Source organism: Ananas comosus, linkage group 20 (assembly GCF_001540865.1).
Source record: "Ananas comosus cultivar F153 linkage group 20, ASM154086v1, whole genome shotgun sequence".
Classification (NCBI taxonomy): Eukaryota; Viridiplantae; Streptophyta; class Magnoliopsida; order Poales; family Bromeliaceae; genus Ananas; species Ananas comosus.
In genome coordinates this window covers 8784878-8804347 of record NC_033640.1, presented here as the reverse complement: position 1 = coordinate 8804347, position 19470 = coordinate 8784878, and the positions used below count along the sequence as shown (strand labels likewise).

At 38.0% G+C, this 19470-nt stretch overlaps 1 protein-coding gene and 1 long non-coding RNA gene across 2 annotated transcripts; both read right to left on the bottom strand.

Moving 5' to 3' along the window:
- LOC109725391 lies at positions 2192 to 3407 on the bottom strand. The gene is made up of 3 exons (XR_002220249.1): positions 3317 to 3407; positions 3140 to 3240; positions 2192 to 2219 (listed from the first exon to the last, which is right to left on the bottom strand). It is a non-coding gene; the product is annotated as an uncharacterized LOC109725391 (long non-coding RNA).
- On the bottom strand, positions 8860 to 11360 carry LOC109725743 (zinc finger protein CONSTANS-LIKE 5-like). The gene is made up of 2 exons (XM_020255077.1): positions 10404 to 11360; positions 8860 to 9489 (listed from the first exon to the last, which is right to left on the bottom strand). The coding sequence occupies exons 1-2, from the start codon at positions 11289 to 11291 to the stop codon at positions 9187 to 9189; spliced, it is 1191 nt and encodes a 396-aa protein (XP_020110666.1). The 5' UTR covers positions 11292 to 11360; the 3' UTR covers positions 8860 to 9186.

Sequence of the window (19470 nt, the reverse complement as noted above, 5' to 3'; positions counted from 1 at the left end):
TAGATGTTGCAATGTGTTATAACACTGTAGAGTATAAATGTATAATCTAATTAAACTAATTATATTATGCCACTTAAGATGATAAAAGTTTAATAAAGAGCAATATAATAATTTCGCATTTAAATGCTATTTCTAAAAAATAATTTTATACTTTTATACAAATATTTAATAGAGCATTATTATTTCTATGAGGAACAAACTGTAACAAAAAGACTATTTTGTGAACATTATGAGTGTCTTATCCATGTATACTACGGTGAATTAGTAGAGAATAATATTAATAGTTCTGCATTTTTTTTATTAATGTTATCTATACAAAAAAAAATTCTAAATCCTAGGATGTGGGAGTGTGTAAATTTATATTTTTCTTTTGCTGTTTCGATAATATATATATAGAGGCAGGCGGCTGTGTGCTTTAGGACACGGAGACCTCCGTGCTCCTAAGCCGTTTTCGATGATGGAATTTTTCGAATCGACGATCGGCTCCGTTAGACTTGATCTTACGCATTTGAAGTTTCTAGAAAATAATTTTTGCGATTTTTCGATATCATTTACCTAGTGATCGAAAGGATTCAAAATCCATAATTTTTAATGGTTGATATATGTCGTTTTCAAGTTTAACGGTGTAGAAGTATTCAAATCAGATGAAATTTTGATACAAAATTCTTTATACTATCTACAACAAGATCTATATTTCTGATCGAAAATTTTAGTGCTATATCACCACTTTTTATAGGATTTTTATTTTCAGCCGTTAAAAATTATTGATTTTGAATCCTTTCGATTGCTAGGTAAATGATATCGAAAAATCACAAAAATTATTTTCTAAAAACTTCAAATACGTTAGATCAAGTTTAACGGAGCCGATCATCGATTCAGAAACTCCATCATAGAAAACGGCTCAGGGCCTCCGTGCTCCTGAGAGCACAGCAGCCCTGCTATATATATATATATATATATATATATATATTGTAGACATAATGTAGATTTATCAGATCTAATCAAATTCTAGTAGTCAAAAGTGATTAATTGAACTTAATAATTTCACTCATTGTTGTCAAAATTAGAGCAATTTGTAATGTCTATATATCTAACTTGGTGCAATCATTATTGTTATTCTATCAATGATAATTTTCAACAATGGGACCAAACATGCCTGTAGGAAATCTTAAACAAAAATAATGATCAAAAATAATTTTAACAGGTTTGCACAAATTTAAATGGTATAAGCGTTGTGGGAAAAAACAAAAATGTTTATTAAGAAAGTAGGTGAGATCAATAATTCCTTGCAGTGAATAATATTAACTAGTGTAGAGACCCGCGCGATGCAGCGGGTAGATAATAGAAACAAAATTTAAAAATTTTAATAAAACGTATATTTACAGTTTATTGATATATAGAAAGTTATACCATATTAAACACATCCAATTTGTATGACTAAATTCACATGGTGAGCAGGGACCCCGCAAAGACCGGCTCAGCAGACACTTATATGGGCCGTGACTCGGTTTCGCGGGACGATACTTCTCGAAGGAGACAATGTTCTTCAGAGGCTCCTTTTTTTCTTCTTCTTCCTCATTATCTTCGTTAAGATAATGAGAGAAAGAGGGAGATGAGTGTGGAGTGGTAGATTAGGCGATGATATATTTTTTTATGATGCATAAAAAAAAATTACAAAAGAGAGGGGGTGGGAGATTAATAGAAAAGAATTACAAAAGAGATAGAGTGAGAGATTAATGGAGGAGGGGAGTGAATTAAAGTTATAAAGCTCACTCATTGATGGAATATTAATATGGTGCATATAATTAAATATTGCACCTTACATGTAATTAGATGAGTGGGAATGTGAAGGGTTGGGCTGTCACGCCCCGGATTACATGTTCCCTGGGCACGCCGACAAATCTGCCGTATACAAAGAAATTTTTTCTTTATACGAAGCGACAGCTGTACCTGTAAATCAAACACTACTACGAACAGTAGTAGAGAGCTGCTAGAGAAAACAGAAGCTAAACAAACCGAGTTTCATATACATAGTTCAAATTCAAAATACAGAGCTACTCGCACTGGCGAGTTAAGTCAACTATGTACATAAATTCGAAACAAAACATCTACCTGCAGTAGGGGCACCTCTAGCTCAGCACGTCAGGTAGGGCTCTAACTCGCGACGCCCTTGCCTCGATCCTGATCCGCGGACGGTGCAGCAGCCGGAACCTGTGGCTCTGCAAAAACATAGGTAACAACTGGGCGTGAGAACTACTGTAAAAACAAGTAGTCCTCAGTGGGTACCGCCCAAAACAACATCGGTCCACCCACTAAGTCTACAGAAGGGAGCAAGAATAGTAGGAAAAGCAGGAAGTACACTCTACCGCTATCAATCACTACACTATCATGCTCTACACTAACCAACTGTAGGAAATGTCAAATCTGACCCAATCCAATCGGGACTGTAAGCATACCCGTCCCCGGGACTGTGAATACACCCGTCCCTGCCCCGTTGCGACTATCAGGCTCTATCCACACTAACTGGTCCGTGGAGAGCAAGTCCAACTGGCATGAGCGACACCAACGCGAAAGCACAAAGCCTGACTCCGGAGTGGCACTCGTGGGCGCTACCCAACCGAGTATGCAGCGTATCTCTGTCGAGCTCAAACAGGCTCTGAAAAGCCAAAGTCAAGAAATCGACTCTAACTGGTCTAACAACCAACAAGTAACGTGCCCTCGGCACAATCAGACGCCAAAAAGGCGATACGGGTCCACCGTCAACCTCAACGGCACCCTACAGTCCGGAACAGCCTGAACGACCCTGTAAAATCCCCTCGGCGAACCAGCACGAGTGTAGATATATTCTAAACTACCTGGAGTACTCGTCTCGAAGATACTGCGACAGTACAATTTAATAACGGCTCCTAGAGCTAAATCAGGCAGTTTAATCAAGTGACAGGTCCAAATCGCAGGTTTTCTCCTAATTCAGTTTCCAAGTCCAACATATATAATCTATTTAATTTATTACCACATGCTCCAAATTCAGATTTGCATTCTATCATATAATCCATGAATTCGAGCTAGAATAAATTATCAAAATCGAGATCTATACATGTTGACGATTATGAACTTATGAGTCAAAATCGATGTAACCCACCTCGCACGCTAATCCCTGGCAGCACGGAACCCCCTCGGCTGCGACACCACCTGCTGGATCGACCAAAAATGCCCGAGTCTCGAAATCGAGCTAACTCCAAACTAAAAACACCAAAATTCCTCAATTCAGTCCAAAATCCACATCAGCAGAGAAGAAAGGGATTTCGACCTAGCTAACCTTCACCAAAATTCGCAAGTAAGGGTTTCGTGGATTCCTTTCGAAGTCCCGAATCCAACGAACCAAGTCTCGTCGCAATCCGATACTCCTACGTCGCGTACGAGCTGAAATACTAACAGTCGACGGTGAATTTCAGCAAACAATAATTTTCCGAGTTGAAGTAGTAAACACTTGCCCAAAAATCAAGGAAAAACTGGAAAACCCACCTCGATAACTCCGAGCACCGGCGCGACGTCAAGAATAACGAAGTCGCACGCTCGCCCGGTCTCCTCGCAATGCCCCGGCATCAAATACGTGCTCGAACGATCCCGCGGGGCGACGTCGGCGACGAACTCCAATTAAACTCCTTCCTAGCCTAAGATCGGATGGAGAGTGAGAGAGAGAAAATAGCAGCAGAGGAACTCCCTCTCTCTGTCCTCACAAGGCTAAATAGAGAGAGGGAGGGCTGGTGATGCAAACGAGGGAGAGAAATTACACATTTAGCCCTCTACCTACCCTGGTGTACCGGTACACGGGGTCGCGTATCGGTACAGGAAGCCAACCCGAGAGCAGTATGCGCGTAAACTGTGTAGTGTACCGGTACACCGCGATGGCTGTACCGGTACAGCAAGCAGAAAATGAGTAAATTATAGATTTTCTTCGCTAAAACTGCCTTCGCGTCGCACGGAGCCCGTTTTACGTCTATTTGACGCCAACGCAACTCGGACTTGTCCCGACACTCTCCAGAACTGCCGACAAGCCTCCACAACTGAACACCAGGGATCTCACATGGGCGGTGAGAAGAGGAGAAGGTGATTTGATTTAAAGTTGGATTTAAAGTTGCATGTAAATGTAATTAGAGGAGTGAGAAGGTGAAATGTTGGGTGTTGAGAAGATGAGAAAGTGATTTGATTTAAAGTTGGGCTATGAGAATAAAGGATAACATGCCACGTGGTAAAAAATATTGTGGCTTCATATAGGTTTATAGATATTGAGCTACTTGGTTCTATCGAATGGATATATGTCCCCTTTTGTAACTGTTTATTGTGCTACTTGTAGGTAATAATAATGTAAAAATTGATTCAACCCTTTAATTTTTTTTTTTTTTTTGAGAGAGATAGGCAGCACGCTACCCGCTTCGTTTATTTTATTTAAAAATAAACTTAGTTGAAAATGTGAATCAATTAGGATTCGAACTTGAGACCTCGGGTATCAACTACCAAGCTTTTTGTCACTTGCTCTAAAGACGATCGGTAACCCTTTAAAATGTAAAAAAAAAAAAAAATCATTTGAACAGTTCAAACTAACGATTCTACTGTTGAATTAATAAACTAGTCTGATTTTAATCAAACCAACCAACCGAATTTTATTGATCAAGTCATATTAAAATGTAATGACTTAATAATCTTCGGTAAATTTATTTTCTATAAGCACATATTAATTTTATAAAAAGTAAATCTTAATAATTTATATCTACTAAATTTGGTTTAGAAATCAGTATTATATAATTAAGTTTGATAATATTAGAATATAATATATATATTTCTATGTAATAAAATTAAAAATAAAAATTAAATATTTATGACATTATGTTGACTCACTAGTTCAATCATTGATTGACCAATAGTAATCTTTCATCCCGTAATATTTTTGGATCGCTGTTCGACCCGATTTTTAAAACATTAATATTACTCGTAAGTGACCGGCTGTCTCTTGTGCAAGTAGCGAAAGTTTGGTGGTTGGTACTCGAAATCCTAAATTCGAAGCATAATTATTTCATATTTCTAGCTAAGTTTTTTAAAAATACAAAATTATGTAATAACACGGTAAGTTATGGGTGCTTATTCAAACAATATTTTTGCAGAAGTCCCAGATAATCCAAATCGCATTTAAAATTTTCCGACAAAGCAGTTTTAGATATTATTTTGTGTTGGTGTGACAAATAATATTTGCTGTACATGTCTTTAATGTGACCTCCCATCTTTCAATTTGTGGGTGGTTTGGTTGGCAATGCAAGTGGGTTTGTTTGTGTTGGTGGGCTCAAGTTTTAGCTTTCCTCCTCTCTTAATTGTTTAAGGTAAAAAGGCAAGGGGATTTATTGAGAAAAAAAAAACAAAAAAAAAAAAACTTTGAAAGCTTGGTTTAGTAGAGTGCAATTGAATAGAATCTAGTAATTTAAGTTCAGATCTAGTTTAATTACTTCCTAATTAGCAACTTTCTCTTTCTTTTTTTTTTAATTTTTGTTTTTTCCCCCTTTTTTGGTCTTTTGAAGAGTTCATTCGGGTAGTAAATCGAAAGGTTGGTTAGTAAAATTAAAATTTTGAAAAATTCGGTAGCTGATTCAGAATGGCTCATAAATCACATAAATTATGAAGTATAATACTTAAATTTGCAAAGATAAACAAAATATTTAAATTTTGAAGTGAAAATATCGTTTAATGATTCAAATCAAACAAATCGAATGGTTGGTTAATAAAATTAAAATTTTGAAAAATCTGGTAGTTGATTCAGAATGGCTCATAAGTCATATAAATTTTATATTTCGTTGACCTTTAAAAAAATATTAAAGTTTAGGGGTCCATTTCAATCTAAGTAAGGTTGAATCTACTAGAACAAAGAAGGCTATGGTCACTAAATAATTAAAAACATTAAAAACAAGTGTTGCTAGGGCATACAATGACCCTTTCAAAAAAGTGTTGCTATAACTCCACCAATAATATAATATCTAATACGCTCATGTACTGCACGATAAATGTGAAAGAATATTTGTGAAATCAGAGTCAATTCTAAATCTCTTCACTTTCGTGAGATTGTGAATTTGAACTTAGAATATTTTATTCTAATACTAAGAAAATAATCCAAAATTTTGATAACACTATGATTCAAGATTACAACAATAAAAAAGAAATCACAGATTCACAAATTGCGGCGATATGTCGATTCTCTTCACCTATTATTTCTAATTAGAGATATTTTATATTGATTCCAAGCTAGTATCTTGAAATACATTCATATAGTTTTTTGAGAGATAGATAGCACGCTACTCGCTTCGTTTATTTCATTTAGAAATAAATTTAGCTGAAAATGTGAATCAACTAGAATTCGAACTTGGGTCTCAATATATTCATATAGTTAGAGACATTATTTATAGATCACAAGCATGGCACCTTGATCTTTTATTTTTTTAACTCTAAAATAATATGTAAAAAATATTCACCCATACAGTAGCTGTTAATTAAGAGGCTCACAGGGGCCATGGCCCCTCAACTTTTACATAAAAATCCCTGATCATTAAGCTATAACAAAAAATAAAATATTATAAATTTTAGAAGCCAAAGTTTTTTTTTTTTTTGGTAAAAAGTTGTGCCTTCTATGTTGGTGGATTCATGGTTTAAGGAGCGCGTTTTTTAAAATTTTTTAATCTTTTTGTACATTAAACTTTTATTATAATTTGCATTTTGGATTTTTTTTTTTAAAGACAAATGTACAATATACTTTTGCCCCTTCCCATCAAATCTAAATTCTGGCATCATATCTCGTCTTGAGTTTGAATATCTAAAATACAATCATCGTAAAAACCTTCCTAATATAAAAAAACATGCTGATTAATTTAATGTTTTATAATTTATTTGATTCTGCAGTAGGGTGTGGATGTTTGAATAGGCTTTTAAATATTTTGTACTTTGAACTGCAGAATCTTATTTTTGATTTTTACCAAAACAAAAGTATATTGAATCAATTGCGACCATTAATAAATGTATAAACGAAAATGTTTTTTACTGTGCCACGTGAATCTTGTGCTTCGTAAATCCAAAAACACTTTTCTTGCGGCAGGTGCTTCAACTATCAGCCGCATCTTATTCTCGAATTCAAACTCTTTTTTATCTTTAAAACAATGTCAATTTGTATAAAAAATTTACTAGTTTTGAAATTTTACAAAAAGTAAATTCTTATTTTAGATTTTGCAAGTTTGAGTTGGATTTTAAAAAAATTGACCAAAATACTCCTTTTTTTCTACCCCTCTCCACGACGGTAATAAGAGCAGCACTGTGTCCTCTCCCTCCGCCTTCGCCGGTACATGCACCGACGCCGGCCGGCACCAGAGGAGGAGGACTTGGAGCGAGCGCGGGCGAGAGCGGAGCAGACGGAGGTGATGAGGTCGTGGCCGAGGCAATGCTTGCTATCGCGCTTCTCAACAGAGCGCTTTCGGCGAGGACGGCGTCTATGCTAGAGGGCAAGAAAGAGATCATGATAGCGAAAAAAGATACACAGATCGATTAAAAAAAAATAAAGAATAAAAAAGTAAAGAAAAATATTTTTCTACCAAAAAGGTAAAGAACCGGAGAAAAAAAAAAAAGAAGATGACGAATATGCACTCGTTTTCTTATGGAGGGTGAAGAAAAGATAAGCACAGAAGAAGCATGAGCAAGCGAAGGGAAAGAAAAAGGAGAAGGAGAAACAGTATAACTTTCGCCCAAATAATACGACTTTCGTCCAAAGAATGTAATTTTTTTTTTTAAAGAATGCATTTTTTGTCTCAAAAAGTATAACTTTTGTCCAAAATAGTGCAACATTTTTTTTGAAACAATGCAATTTCATCTTAACAGTACAACTTTTGTCTAGTTCTTCGCAATTTTTGTAAACAAAATATTTTTCTTTACTTTTTTTATTTTTTCTTTTTTTTTTCTATCATCTGCATCTTTTTTTCGCTATCGCAATCACTCCCTCGCTCTCTACCACAGCCATCGCCCTCGCCGGTAGCACTCCTTGAAGAAGCGCGGTCGTGTCTTCATCCTCACTCTCACGAGCAACAGCGAGCACTGCTTCGGCCACGATCTCATTGTCTCTATCCGCTCTGCTCTCATCCGTACTCGCTTGAGTTATTCTCCTTCGATGCTGGCGTCGGTGCCTACAGAGACGAAGGCGGAGGAAGAGGAGGCGGCGCTGTTCTCGTTACTGTCGCGGCGTAGAGACAGTGGAGGAGGATTTGAGAGAAAAAAATAAAGAACGAGAGAGAAAAATGAGATAAAAGAAAGAATAAAAATATTTTGGTCAATTTGTTTGAAAATTCAAACTAAATCTATAAAATCTAAAAAGCCAGTTTATTTTTGCAAAATTTCAAGGCTAGTGAATTATGCAAAATGGGCTTAAAACAATTCAGACCAATTAACCAATGGAGACACAAATTAGTTATATACCAAAAAGTCATTACCCTCTTTGTTTTAAATAAAAACTTTTTGCAATAGTAATAATTTACATATGATATATATATTACAATAAAAAGGGCAGAGAAATTACAACATGATGATATATATATTAATCCTACATATGGTAAAAATTAATGTATGAAGACCCCCTCACCTATAGTCCAGTACGAAATAGTCCTTCCAACTTTATTCTTTTTTATTAACACTTTTTTAACATTTTCATTTTTTTAAATAAAGTGATTTCAGCTAATTGAACTAACAGTTAATTTCATTAAATTTAATGGCTTTAATTATTTTTCAGCAAACAAAATTAACATATATAGTTAATAACTGGTAGCTAATTAACTAGATTGGAAGTTGAGCAAGAGTTGATTAAAAATATATAAAGCTGAGAGGCCCATTTCAAAATGCCTATACTTGAGCGTTCTTGGCACATTTTTATTTTCTAAGAGTGAGTTCAGCTCAGCGAAGTGTGGACTAACAAACTAATTCGCAAAATTTTTTTGCTATTTTTGTATTGAATTTGCTACAGAAATAATGGTGACATAAAAAAAGTGAGATGCGTGGTTTGAATAAAGCCTTCATGAAATAGTTTGTTCGTGTGTACTTCGTTGAGCTGAACTCGTCACAAGCCGAAGAGCGGAAGAGAAATAAGAATGTTGATTATATACATATCCATGTATCTTAGAATGATGGTACAACGCCGTAGTCGGAGTCCGCCATGAGGGCGGCGACAGCGGCGGCGGCCGAGGAGTAGATCTTCCCGACCTCGGCCTCGACCTCCGCCCGCTTTGCGAACCTCCCCTTAATGCGCGGCCGCGTCTCTGCATATGCCTTTCTCGATGCGTACCGTATCGTCTTCTCGAATCGCCGATTCTTCCGCTTCTCTCGGTACCGCATCACCCTCGCCTCCCGATCCATCTGCACCGTCCGGTCCTTCCCCTGCGCTGTCGCATCCGGCACCACCGCTGCCTCCGATGACGACATCTACAAATCCATACAATTGCCCCGAAGATCAACAAAATCAACAATAAAGCTGTGAACTACCTCGCTAGCGCTCAGTTATTCTTTAAAAGCTTAAATTACTAGAGAACATTAACAGTTTTTGTTTATGTTTAATATTCTTTTCATATTTGAACTCGAATTTTTGTTCGTTCAAAATGCCGACTTGAACTAGAGAACTAGAGAAATGATAGTGGCCTCAAAATATGGACGGCTCAGATGTATCAATCTAATTTGATGTACCAATAATTGCCGGCTCGACTGATGAAGGAATATTATGTACTATTTTTTTCAAATTGTTAGTTCATGGTCAATTTTTAGTAATGCTATTTATAGCAATGCCTGTAATGAGATTTTTAACAAACTATTAAATTGAGCCTCGGTTGTTTAAAGTAATTAGTGTAGGAATTTATTGCAGTTGTATTCAAATATTATTATCTTCTATGTTAGAAGAGATGAAAATACAAAAGCTCTTGATGTTACCGATGAAATTTTACGATCATGTCCATCTACTGTGTAGTTCTTTGTCATTTTTGATGATTTTTTAATTTGATAATAAAACAACATCTTTCTCGAAAATTTTTTTTGACGTAACCAATAGGCTTATTTAATACGACAACAGATCTACAGTATGCATCAGAATCATCCCCTTTTTTTTATATGAAAATGGTGTCCAATCGGTGCCTACTGTTTTGTTTTAAATTGTAGAAAATTCATACTCAAAATTAAATGAGAATACAAGTAACATGAATCTTTTGAGGTGATCGTGTCCGATCGATGCCGCGTATTTTACATTGTAGAAAATTTACATTTTACTTTATTTTTCATAAATATTTATGTATATTGCTGTTGGGGAACGATATTTTACTACTTTAAGCAAAAGGGGTTAAGATAATTACACTGTGATTTAGGGAGTGATCCGGATAGGCGCCGTAGGAGTGCTTGGATCCGGCGGCTGCGGTGGCGGCGCCGAGATCCGTAACGGCATCCTGAAAGCCGCTGTCTGCTGCGAGGATCGGCGGCTGCGGCGGCGGCGGCACGGCATAATTCAGATCAAGATACGGATAGTCTGCGAAGAACAAGTCCTCCCCGGCGACCGCCCCCACCATGTCGGCCGGCAGCAGCGCCTCCTTCGCAGTTGGCTCCGGAAGCAGCCACGACGCCGCCTCCGCCTCCGTCTCTTCTACTTCCTCCTCTTCTTCCTCCTCCTCCTTCGCGTGCCCGTGCCCGTGCCCGTGCCCGTGCTCGTGCTCTTCTTCTTCTTCGAAGGGGATAATTCCACCGGCAGCAGCGGCGGAGGAGGAGGATGAGGAGGGGAAGGGTTTGGGGGCGGCGGAGAGGGGGCCGAGGAAGGGGGCGACGGGGAGGCGGTGGTGGCGGCGGGCGAGGGGGTTGGCGGAGTGGATGTCGGCGTCGCAGCCGTCGCAGAGCGCCGCGGCGTCCGCCTTGCAGGTCACGCTGGCGGGGGCCTGCTCGCACACCTCGCACAGCCACACCCTCTCGTGCGGGCGCTGCTGCCGCTGCCGCTGCCGCTCACGCTGCTGGTGCTGCTGCAGTGGGGTGATTTCCTTATTTGTATTATTATAATTAATATTCGGGTTGCCACCGCCACCGCCACCGCCACCGCCGTGGATGCGCGAGTCGCAGGCGCCGCAGAGGAAGGCAGCGTCGACGTGGCAGTACAAGACTGCAGGCGCGGCGCCGCGGCAAGAGTCGCAGGGCCTGGCAGACAGGCCCCAGTAGGCCGCCGTGCCGACCGCCCTCTTCTCCTCGCCTTCGCTCGCCATTCTTAAGTTTTCTCTTTTGTTGTTGTTGTTATTATTATCGGGGTTGTGATTGATTTTGGTGTTAGGGGTGGAGACGGAAGCTGGGGAGGGATGGATAGAGAGTGGGCCTTAGGGGACACGTGGAGCGCGCTCGGCCATGTAAGGGGGGAACGGCGCTGGGATTTGCTTCGCGTAATTGTCATGGACTCGGGGTTTTGCCCGGCAACGCCGTGTGAAATTATCGCGTGGACCGCGGTCTATGCTCTCTGCTAGTTTTGCTCATGAGCAATGCTATTGGTAGACTAGAAATGAAAACAGGACATATAGGCGTTGGAGGCGTTTCTTACATCTCATTCCATTTCTTATCAGATTGGGACGGATTCAGAGCGGCTTCCACTTATTATTCTATTCCAAGTGAATCGGGACGGAAATAAATCTTTGGCGAATTTTTGACACATCATGACAGATTAAAAGAAGCAAAAGGTCTCCCCTCCCATTCCATTTACTTGACGAATCCGAGCGGAGTCGGAGTGTATTACATTTTTTATATATATATATATTTAGTAATCACTTGTCGCCCCATTTGGGGTGGATTTTTGTGGAAGCTCCACTAATCTGGATCGGTTTGCATTCCTATTGTAAATTCCAAAGTAGAAAATACATCTTACATTCTCTCCATTCAAAAACTACCATTCACTATTTATCACATCAATTTTTTTATTTTTATTAAAAATTATTTGAATTTTTGTGAATGTTAGAATGTGAGTTGTAAGATCTACACTACCTTTTGAATGGTAGTATTTGGAGTGTTTTGCTTTTCCAAAATATAATAAAAAACTGTTTGAAGTAAAAAAAAGAAAATTTTTGTGAACAATATATTTTTTTCATAATATTTTATGAAAAAAATTTGGAAAATAAAAAGAACTTCTTTTCCATAATCTAAAAACGAAAGTCTTCTAATTATATAGACGGAATATATATTTTTTAAATAAAAAAATATCTTTTTGGGACTATCTTTAGGTGACCAAGAGCCTTCTAAACAGGATTTTAGTTTATCCATAATATTACTTCCATCAATAGAATGTTACTGTACCGACCGTTCCTAGAGCAAGTGACAAAGAACTTGGTAATTAGTATCTGAGGTCCCAAATTCGAATTCTATTTGATTCATATTTTAAGCTAAATTTGTTTCTAAATGAAATAAATGAAGCGGGTAGCGTGCATTGTGTGCATTTAAAGAATTAAAAGCTCTTTAAATTATAAACGTCCGTGCATCAACAATTCATAAGAATAAAATTTTAGGAAAAATATATTGAAAGTTTCGTTGGTGGTTACATAAAAATATAAGATGCGGTACAAGAATGCCAAAATGCATTATCACCAAACAAGGTCTGTTTTAGAAGACTTGAAGCAATTTTATAAAATTGAATCTCCGAGACTAAAACCTAAGTACCTTTAATGTAAAACAGATAAATTAATAAATATGATCTACAATCTCAAAATATTTTATATAAAAAAAAATAAATTTGAAAATGTACTATACATTTATAAGCAGTTATAAAAAATTTGTAAAACTGGTGTTTTTCAAAAAATTAACCCTTGAAAGAGCCTACATTTTCCATTGTGCATGTCTGTGCTAAAGACAGAAAATTGAATTATACGAAAGAAAATTACATGAGTATGGAAGCTTAGCGGCTTTCAAATTCAGAACCTTTCAGTTTGATATTATATGGAAAAAGAATTATATATTAAAATTAATATTTTTATATTTCATACCCAACAAAATAAATTCAATTGAAAACTTTCAACATCTTGATAAATAATTACTTTTGAGAGCATTTATAGATCAGATCGGGTGGCATACATTATATTTGAAAAGACTTTAGACAGTTCCTTATAGTTTATGTAGTAATCCTGGTGCCTAACTAGCGAAATGACTATAGTATGATAAGCTAGTTGACACTTCTGTAGAATGTCGAAACGAGTCGAAGTCGTTTTGGCGCGAAGTGGATGTGAAAACGAACTTAGAGCATCGAAATAAATCAAAATTGAAGTTCTTGAAGGTTTAGAGTGCCCAAATTAGGTTTAGGACACCCAGTTCTTGAGCGCTATTTTATATGTATTACTGAGTCAATTCGGATCCAGTTTAGGACGCCCGAAAATTGGGCTTGAATTAAAGTTATCGAACGTGTTGACACGTGGTTGGGAGTAGGTGAGATTCGCTGGATCAGGATTAGGACGCCCTATACCGCACCCGAATGTAAGTCTGAATTGTTGGTTAGTGGAGGCCTGAAGATTAGAGCGTCCAGTTCTTGGTTTACGGCGCCCGAATCAGAGAATTTCTTTAGAGTAACAGGATTTTAATTTATGTTCCTATAGCTCATTGTAAATAGTAATTAAACATAAAATATTGAAATTAAGGTTATTCTTTATCCAAAGAAAAGTTCAGACACCGATTAAAACATAAGAATGCATCTTTTTTACATACGATTTTTTTTTTTTATCAATTTGTAATCCACCAATATGTGACAAAAATCCGTATAAATTGCATTAAATATTTTCTCCCATACCTCATGTGAGATCCCTGGTGTTCGGCAGTGAAGGCTTGTCACAGCTCTGGAGAGTGTCAAGATAAGTCTGAGTCGCGTTTGCGCGAAATAGACGCAAAACGGACTCTGTGCGACGCGAGAGCAGCATGTAGCAAGAAAATCTGCAAAAAAGCTGATTTTCTGCTTGCTGTACCGGTACAGCCATCAGGGTGTACCGGTACACTGCACAGGTTGCGCGCAAATTGCTCTCGGGTTGGCTTCTTGTATCGGTACGCTAGCCCGTGTACCGGTACGCCAGGGTAGGTAGGAGAACTTTTTGGTCTTTTTCCACCTCGTTCGTGTCACCCTTTCCCTCTCTCTCTATTTAGGCTTATGTAGAGCTGAGAGAGAGATAGTTTGTACCGTCCTTCTACTCCTCTCTCTCTAGCTTCGATCGTGAGCCAAGGAGGGAGCTCGGGTGGAGGTTTCGCCGTCGACGTCGCGCCGCGAAGCCATTCGAGCGTACGTTCGCTGCCGTTGTGTTGCAAGGAGGCTGGGCGAGCGTGGATCTTCGCCGTTATTGACGTCGCCCTCGTGCTAGTCGCTATCGAGGTGGGTGTTCCGTCGATTTGCTTCTTCATTTCCAAGTATCATCAAATTCGAGCTAAGTGCTGATTTGCAGATTTTTCGGCGTCGATCGTTGGCGTTTTGGCTCGTTCTCGGCGTAGGAGCGTCGGATTTTGACGAGATTTGGTTGGATTCGGGACTTCGAGAGAAATCCACGAAGCCTTTACTTGCCGAATTTGGTGAAGGTTAGCTTGGTCATATCACTGTTTCTCTCTACTGTTGTTGCTTTGGGCAGATTCGAGGCTTATTGTGGGCTTCTATGTTTAGACCCGTGCAGCGTTGTTGTCGCTGGTTTGGGGAGCTGCGTCGAGCTTGACAGGGACTCGGTGACCTTCTTCACTGTCGGGGATTTGCGATTTAGGTGGGTTAATCATCGGTTTACTCCTAAGTGCCTATATAGTCGACATGTATTCGTGGAATTATTTTGTGTATAGCAATTGCTCGGTTCACTGATTTACTATGATTCATAATCTGAATTGGAGCCTTAGTTATTATCTTTGGATATATGTACATGTTGGACTTGGATGAGACTTAGAAGAAAACTTGCGATTATGATCGTCATATGCTTAAATTACCTGATTTAGCCCTAGGGGCCTTTCTATAAATTTTTACTGTTGCAGTATCCTCTTAATGGGTATCCCAGATAGTTTAGATTTCAGTTATGCTCGTGGTGGAATGCCGAGTGTATTTTTACTGTAGCGTTCAGGCTGTTCCGGACTGTTGGGTGCCGTCGAGGTTGACTGTGGACCCGTATCGCCTATTTGGCGTCGAATTGTGCTGAGGGCACGTTACCTGTTGGTTGTTAGACCAGTTTGAGTCAGTTATGTGACTTTGGCTTTTGAGAGCCTGATTGAACTCGACAGAGATACGCTGCATACTCGGTTGGGTAGCTCCCACAAGTGCCACACCGGAGACGGGCGCTGTACTTTCGCGTTGGTGTCGCTCATGCCGGTTGGACTTGCTCTCCACGGACTAGTAGTGTGGAGGTAGCTGGATAGTCACAACTGGACAGGAACGGGTGTGTTCACAGTCCCAGGGACGGGTATGCTTATAGTCCCGATTGGATTGGGTCAGATTTGACATTTCCTACAATTGGTTAGTGTAGAGCATGATAGTGTAGTGATCAATAGCGGTAGATTTTATTCCTGCATTTACTACTATCTTTGCTCCCTTCTGTAGCGAGAAAGAAGATGATCTCCAGAGGTCCGTTCACCATCCTGATCCCCGGCAAGCTAGTCGGATCTGGAGACTGGATAGTACTCTGCTGGAACGTACTATATGCAAAAAGGATGCTGAGGCCGATGTGGTAGCGCTGTGTAAATCCAATCAGGGACAGTACTAGGTCATGACCCGATGCAATGCGAATCATAAGAGGGGGCCGGGCCAAGGCCACCGCCGCCGCCGTTGCCCTCATCTGCCATGAATGGCGGATCTCTCAATATGTCGCTGTCTCCTCCGTTGTCACCGTCCCTGTCGTAGCCGTAGTCGAGATCCAGGTCGTAAATGGGAAGAGGCCAGCAGGCGTAGAGGAGAAGGGGAGAAGGCAAGGACCCCTGTCGGCGTCGGCGACGAAACTACCACCGCCGCCGCTCGAGAGCGGAAGAGGGATCGCGCCGCCGACGTTGCCATGGCCCCCCTCCTCGTTGCTCGGCAGGAGCGATACAGGGAGTGTGCCACCGTCCCCATATAGTCCTCATACATGGTTGGACCAAAACGAGTGCAGAGTGCTACTATAAAATTTGTCCAAGCTACACTCCACTGCTTTTCTCAAATCATTGAAACCATTGCAATGCTTCTTTCTCCATATGGTATAATACGAGTGGAACCTTTTGTGCATCCAGTATTTGATTAAATTTAAATAATTGCTCTGCTCGATACACCCATCCAGCTAGATCCTTACCATCAAATCGAGAAAATTCCAGTCTTGTAATACGAGGTATCACCATCATAAAATTTTTCATAGAAGGAATCAATGTCCCTTCAAGATGACGATTTTTATCCTATCATAATAATATATTCCTAACATATTCCTAATATAATAATATTTATTTTCATAATTGAAAATCATAATCTAGGAGATTTTATTAATTAATAATGTTTTGTATACTTGAAAATCATAATCTAGGAGATTTTATTAATTAATAATATTTTATATACTGTTTGATTCTAAATTTTATTTGGATTATTTTTAGTATGTAATTGTTAAAATTTATTAGCATAAAAAAAGGGGCTAATTCATAAATGGTCTAAAAATTGAGTGCTTTTAGAAATTTTTTTTATGATCATAATAAATGATATGATTTGCATTCAATAAAGGGGTCTCAAGTATAAAAACTTTTGAATGCAAAATAAAATAGTATGAATGGTATGACCTAAATCATTTTTTATATAAAAGGTTTGCATAACTTAAATTATTTTTGGCATGATTTATACAATTAAAGAGATTTCATGTATAAATATAATTTTTGGCCCCAAAAATGTGGCTATTTTATAAGTAGTATGAAAATTTTTTATGGCGAGATGTAGAGATCTAAACTTTAATTTATCTATATGATCAATTGGACAATAATTCTTTTACTATTTTATGCAAATATAATAAAATTATTAAATTATAAATATTCACTAATAATTTATTTAAAAATTATATATTACATATCAATCATGTCCTATCTTAATTACTTTTCAAAAATATCTTTTAATTATTTTAAATATATGACGTACACTCTACTAGTATAAAAATATTCGACAGTAAACATTCTAATCTCAAAACATAATAGAAAAAACAATAGGAAAGGCTACAACCATAACCATCTCTGCCGCCAGGGCCGGCCCTGCCACAGTCCCCGATACGCCCTCCAAATGCGCAAGAGCAACAAGAATAATAGGTAGCCTTTCTGCTAGCATTTCCGGCAGCCAAGGATCGTGCAAAACCGTCGGAAGAAACGTAGCGGGAAAGGAGATGATCTCCAGAGGTCCGTTTACGGTCCTGATCCCAGCAAGCTAGTCGGATCTAGAGACTGGATGGTACTCTGCTGGAACGTACCATATGCAAAAAGGATGCTGAGGCCGATGTGGTAGCGCTGTGCAAATCCAATCAGGGACAATACCATATTCTTGCTGTCGCATATCTATCTTTGCACTCATAGCGATAATTAAATTTTTAAGATCATTAATAGAATCGTTAATGAACATTACTTCGATCTTTAGTTTGTTTAATCAACGTTGTTAATTTCCTCCCTTTGTACGAACTCCCCGTCCATCTTTCACAAGTATTCTTAATATTTATTCCTAACATAATATATATTCCTAACATATTCCTAATATAATAATATTTATTTCCATAATTGAAAATCATAATCTAGAAATATAAATCATAATGTCGTTTTCCGACTGATGGTACGCTCCTGGGTGATGAGGTGGAGGAACCCTTGCGAGCAGCAGAGCCCGTGGTGGTGGCAGTGGTGACATTGGCGTTCAATGGCGTAGGGCTCCTGCGCCGGGACTAGGGGCCGTCGATTGGCAACGTCGGCCCTGCTCTGCAGCCGAACCCACCACCGTCCATCAGCGATGAACTTCGGGTGGCAGCCGAAGACTTCCGCCAACACTCACGCGGTCGAAGAAGAGACGAAACTATCTAGATCTGCTTTTATCTTATCTTATGTTACATCCCAAAGTTAGTTTTCCTATGTTTAGTTTGTTTTGTTGGTTGGATTGTTTGGCCGGGATGAGATTTGCTTTAATCTGTCTTTTACATCTTTCTTATTTCTCGCTAAATTAGTTTAGTTGGGTCGTTTGGCTTTTCGAGAAATTTATTTAAATTAACTTTGATAGTTTTTTTTTTTTTTGGTGAAAAGTTTGCTTTGCTATTGTCTCCCTCCTCCACTGCGTCAAGTTGATGAGAATGGATAAGAAAAAAAAGTTCGACACTAAGTTGGCTACTCCATTGGCAATGAGCAGATACTAAAATCAGATCCTAAAAGACACACAAATAAGATCCATTTGTTTATTTTGTTGTAACAAAACATATGAAATCATATACTATTCAATAATCTACAGTAGGAAACTACTACAGAATATAGCAATAATTTGTTTATTTTTTCTTTCCAATATTAATTTAAACTATTCCAATTTTAAATAATTTTCTATAAATAATCTAAAATTTATTAATTTTATAAAAAACTATATATAATAAATTAAAAAATAAAATATATAGTAAAATGGCTGGTCCGTGGCCCATTCGTATGTGTGTGTATACATATTAGTGTGTAAAGATACTATACTTTCGAAAATGGTATTTTCAACTCTTTGGCCCTTGGATCAAGTATTATAGGGTTAGGATATATATATATATATATACTAGTGTAGAAACCCGCGCAATGCGGCGGGTAGGTATTGTTGAAGTAAAAATATGTGAATAATAAAATATCACAACTAAAAATAAATATCCATGATTAATTTTACCTAATCTTACTATTTCAAAAAATGATCATATAATAAATCATATACAGATGCAGCGGACAGGTAGTGTTACTATAATTCGTGAATAAATAAAATTATTGCACTTCTGAGTAAAAAAATAATATACAGTTTGGAAGAGTTGAATTCTGAAATATATGAATCATAATATATATGACATAAAATGAAGAAATACCAAAAAGCGTATTCTATCATCTCCATTCACAAAATAACATCCACAACAATAATTGCAAAATTTTGGACTTAGATATTACAAATGACAACCAACTAACCAATAAATGGGCCAAAAATTTATATTCGTAGAATCCTACATAATCCAAAAGCATCTAGAAAGCTAGAACCCCTTTTTCTAAAAATAATTTAATTTGTTCACTTCAATACCACTTTTGGAAGCAAGGGATAACTCATAGAAAAGCAAAATTGAAGTATGTAAACTCTAAACATAAGGTTTTTTTTGACCAAATTATTTTATTTTTTATCGTATTGATACTGCTAAGCAAGATGTTTCTCGCCAAATATGCGTCATACGTTAATCTCGAGTAGCAGAAACAGAAAATTAATCAACAGGA